The sequence below is a fragment of the Ziziphus jujuba genome, chromosome 12, assembly GCF_031755915.1.
Source record: "Ziziphus jujuba cultivar Dongzao chromosome 12, ASM3175591v1".
Classification (NCBI taxonomy): Eukaryota; Viridiplantae; Streptophyta; class Magnoliopsida; order Rosales; family Rhamnaceae; genus Ziziphus; species Ziziphus jujuba.
Window position 1 is genome coordinate 22,898,645 of NC_083390.1, and position 4,510 is coordinate 22,903,154.

General features: G+C 33.2%; 1 protein-coding gene across 1 annotated transcript; it reads right to left on the reverse strand.

Annotated features, from left to right (window-relative positions):
- Positions 1-431: 431 nt before the first annotated feature.
- Positions 432-4,008, reverse strand: LOC107429502 (transcription factor bHLH30). The gene is made up of 2 exons (XM_016040199.4): positions 2,930-4,008; positions 432-1,865 (listed from the first exon to the last, which is right to left on the reverse strand). Exons 1-2 carry the CDS (start codon positions 3,554-3,556, stop codon positions 1,365-1,367), a joined length of 1,128 nt encoding a protein of 375 aa, XP_015895685.4. The 5' UTR covers positions 3,557-4,008; the 3' UTR covers positions 432-1,364.
- Positions 4,009-4,510: the final 502 nt, after the last annotated feature.

Sequence of the window (4,510 nt, forward strand, 5' to 3'; positions counted from 1 at the left end):
CACTCTCTCTTTAAAATAGCTTACTGGTACAACTAACTGAAAGCATTAATAAAATTGATAAGACGCATACTTGATCCACAAGCATTTTTTCCAAAACTTTTCCTGGTCTCCATCATGCAAACATAGTTTTATGCTTTTGGTATGGCATTAAAACTTATAATGTCAATGAATCTGCAGATGCATGCATGCAGCTATATAGATACACAACATATATATATATATATATATATATATATGTATATATGTAGAAACTCGACAAAATATAGACTTGATCGTATACCCTTTATACCAATGTAAAGTAAAGAAATATTATATGACACAACATAACCAATTTAACCTTACTTATATAATTATATGTTTTTAATTTCATAAGCCATACAAATTAAAAGATATAAATAACCCATAAAACAAAAAAGATAATAATTATAAAATAAAATAAAATAAAATATAGAAGGGAAAATCCAAGAAACCGAAACGGTGAAATACAATATATATATATATACACATTGAGTTCCTAATAAATTAGTCAAATAGATAGATGGGTACTGAGATATTCTCGTGACAGTACTGAACATATGCATCATCATCATCATCATGCATTCCTGATTAGGGTTTTGCAATTTGCATTTTTCTGAAAACCAGTGAGGAGAGGGATATTAATTGTGAAAGAAGAAGATGGTGATGGTGATATATAGCTGTTAAGTTAAAGCCTAGCTGGCTCTGGTGAGGACGTAATGCAGCAAATGATGAGAAACTACATTCGTCACCATTCTAATGAATAACTACAAATATCCCCACCAGTTTCTCTGAGGAAAGAGAAAAAGAAAAGACGGAAAAAAAAAAAAAAGACACTAAAAAACAAAAACCAAACCAAAAACCCAGCTGAGAGACTCTGCGAACTTTGAGTTCAAATAGGATCAGAAAAGAAAAAAAGAAAAAAAAAAAGAAAAGAAAAAAAAGAGCTATTTAATCAAGTCCGGATTTTTCTATCTTCGGTCTTTATATAAGGTTTCTCTCCTCACGAAAAAGATATCCTTCACTCTTTTCTTTTTTTTTTTTTTTTTTTTTTTCCTTCTCTTTCTTTTCTCTTTTCCTAACAGACAAACATAATCAATATCTCTCTCTTTCTCTCTCTCACCTATAGTTTTGGAGAAAATGCAAGTACAAAAAACCACAACCATCATTACCTATTTGTTCTTCCCGTGGAACAATACATAAACATATAAGACACGCCAAAAAAAAAAAAAAACAAAAAAAAACAAAAAACAAAAAACCACACGCACAAGAAATAACCGAAAAACAAAAAGTAAAAAAAAAAATTAAAAAAAAAACATTTATCAATTTTTTTAAAAAAAATATATATATCAAAGAGACCTGTGTTGTTGTTCAAGGATGTTGATGTTATTAGTCCTTTGTCTCTTAACACTTCCAGTAGAAGACTCATCTCCACCTGTCTTCTCCATAACAGCTTTAAGCGCTTCTTGGATTGAACTTATACAATATTGGCTTTGTTGTTGATGAGGTTGATCATGATCTTGTTCTTCGCCGCAACTTGAATCTTCTTGATCACCGGTGATGAATAACACATTCTTTACTCGTCCACCGAGTGTGGTTATCTCGGCTTTCAATGTTTTCAAGCGCATTGCTTTTAATGTCTTGATAAGATCAGGTAAAAGATCCGAACGGTCTTCGCAGCAAAGCGAGGCTTTGATTATAAACCTACCGTCTTCTTCAGATGCTTCCTCATCGACTATTAGTTCGTCCATTTCGGTTGGCACTGGACTTGTTTCTGCTATTAATGAAGTTTGACGTTTGAGTTCTTTAACATGTTGGATTACTTCTGCTAGCAATGAAGCTTTGTCCGTCTGGAAAAGTGAAAACAAACAAATTGACCCCAAGAATTAATACCACATCAATATCAAAAAAGATAAGAAAAGAAAGAAGTACGTTAATATTGTTTGACTTATCGTGTGAATGTAAAAAGCTGAAATTTAAATCTGAATAATTTATACAGTATTTTTGATTTTATAAAATTAAGATATTATGATATGATTTAAATTGTATATATACATATAATTTTGATTTATTCACTAAAAAAAACAAATTTTTTTTTTCAGTGCATTTCTAATGTGAAAAAGAAGGGTGTGATCGAAAGACGATTTTAATCAATATTTGGATGTGAAAGGGGCGTATAACCACTGCTAGGCCGAACTTGTTTGTCAAAAAAAACCAAAAAAAAAATAAAAATGGCGGGGTGTTTGGAGGGGAAATTAATGGCAAGGTGTGTGTATAGTCTATATATTGTGAACTGACAAAGATGCTTGTTTGTCTGGCTTTATTTCTTTTCATTGATCTAACATGGGTTTGGCTGATATCCGGCAAGAAATTTCCATGGTAAGCTTTTCAACTGCTCTTTGGTTTCTCTTTATCATATCAACTTAGCGACATTAACGCTTATTCCCTTTTTTCGTTTTTATTCTCTCCTCCTCGGAACTATCAAACGGACTTAGAGAGAGAGAGAAAGAGAGAGAGAGAGAGAGAGAGAGAGAGAGAGAGAGAGAGAGAAGAAACATTATATATAAACTAAAAAATTAAAACCCAAGATTAAAAAAAAGCCAGTCATAATTTATACTTACATATTATTTAAAGAAAAAAGGAAAATGTAACTAGTAGTACTGCACTTTCATATCTAACGGGGTATGTAAAGGATTTTCAAAGCCATCCTAAATAATTAGAATCTTAGGGAGATCCACAAAGATCTTCGATTGGAAAAAAATTTAATAATAATAATGAATAAATAAAACAAAAAGTGTACAAAAAGAGTATACTCTATACCCTATGTAAAAATTAAAACCAAAAAAAAACTTTTTTTTTTGGGGGTTGAAATTAATTAAATTTGTTATAATTAATTATCAATTATTATACTTACTTTGGTGGTGCTTGGTAATAAGCTGCGCAACTTAGCAAGATGATTATTGATTCTCTCTCTTCTCCTCCTTTCAGCTTCACTATGACTTTTAGAAGCGGCAAGAGCTTTAGCATCCATAATTTCTTGAGCAGTCATTTTACCCAACTCAGCTTGGAGACCAAAAGGAACAGCAGCCGCAGAACCAGTTTGTTGATGATGAACAACGGGTCCAAGTGTGTCGGAAATGATCCTTAGGTGGTCGGAAGTGGATGAGCCATCATACGTGAACTGTAATGAAGGAGGTCTCCTATTGAACAAACTAGCAGCATATGATGGCACTGGTACTGGAGGAGGAGGTACAAGAAATGGATCATGATGATGGTCTCTATGATGAACCGGGTTCGCGGAAACAAAGTGTGCCGGGTTAAAAGAATGAACCGGAGGGATTGACCATGGTTGCAAGATTGGTGGAACTTCAGGGAATATCAATTGGTGCTGTTGTTGTTGGTGTTGTTGGTGGTGTTGGTGGTTTTGGTGCATCTGTTGTTGGTGATGTTGATGGAGAAGAAATTGCTGTTCTTGAAAGCTTTGGATAGTTTGAGAACACTCTGCTGCAGCTGCTTCATCTTCTTTCTTCCCACACATCATGTTTTCTCTCTCTTTCGTTTTTTCAAATCAATATATATATATACAAGTGTAGTCTCTCTCTCTCTCTCTCTCTCTCTCTCTCTATATATATATATATATAGAATAAGGCTTTTCTAATGAAAGCAAAAATATTCAGCTACTTTGCTTTGCCATATCAGAAGCTATATGTGAAAAGGAAAATTCAAGAACATAAAAAAGAAAACAAAGGGTACGGATATGAAAGAAAATAGGACGGACCTTGTCTGATAAAAAAAAGATGAAAATATAGGGTTTTGGTAGTCTTTTCTCAGTTGCTCCTTCTCTAAAATCTCAATCACTTTGGGGGGGGTTTTTGTAGAAGGTGTGGAAGGGTTTTATCCTTGGATTTTCAACTAAGCTGCTTCAGCTGCTTTCCTTTTTTCTTTTGAGCTTTGTTGGTATCTTTTTGGGTTCCATTGTTTTTTTCTTGTATGATCTGCAAAACCCCTTTCCACCACTCTAAATATATAGTCTCTCTTTGAGTACTGCTAGTCTTCCTTTCCTTTCTTCTTACGGCATTTTTATTTATTTATTTATTTATTTTTAATTTTCAAGTCTATCATCTCCTGTAGCTTTCGCCTTTCAGGGGTGGGGGATCTTTAATTATTTTTTTTTAATAGATAGGTTTTTTGATAATAATAATAATAATAAATAGTGCAAAAAGTAGCACACCCCATTATATGTAAAATAAAAAAAGAAAAAAAGAAAATTGTTTTGTTGCTTTGTGATTGGTTCAAAGCATATAATTACTCTGTGTGAGTGCAGTTAGAGAGAGAAAATAAGACAGAGAGAGAGAGAGAGAGTGGGGGGAAATGGGAAACACAAGCACAAACAGAGTGAACACAACACACAGATTGTCGACCGACCAAAGACCAAAAAGGCTGAGAGTATCATCATGATAAAAGCCTTAGCTAAAAACCCCTCCTTTTCTTTTTT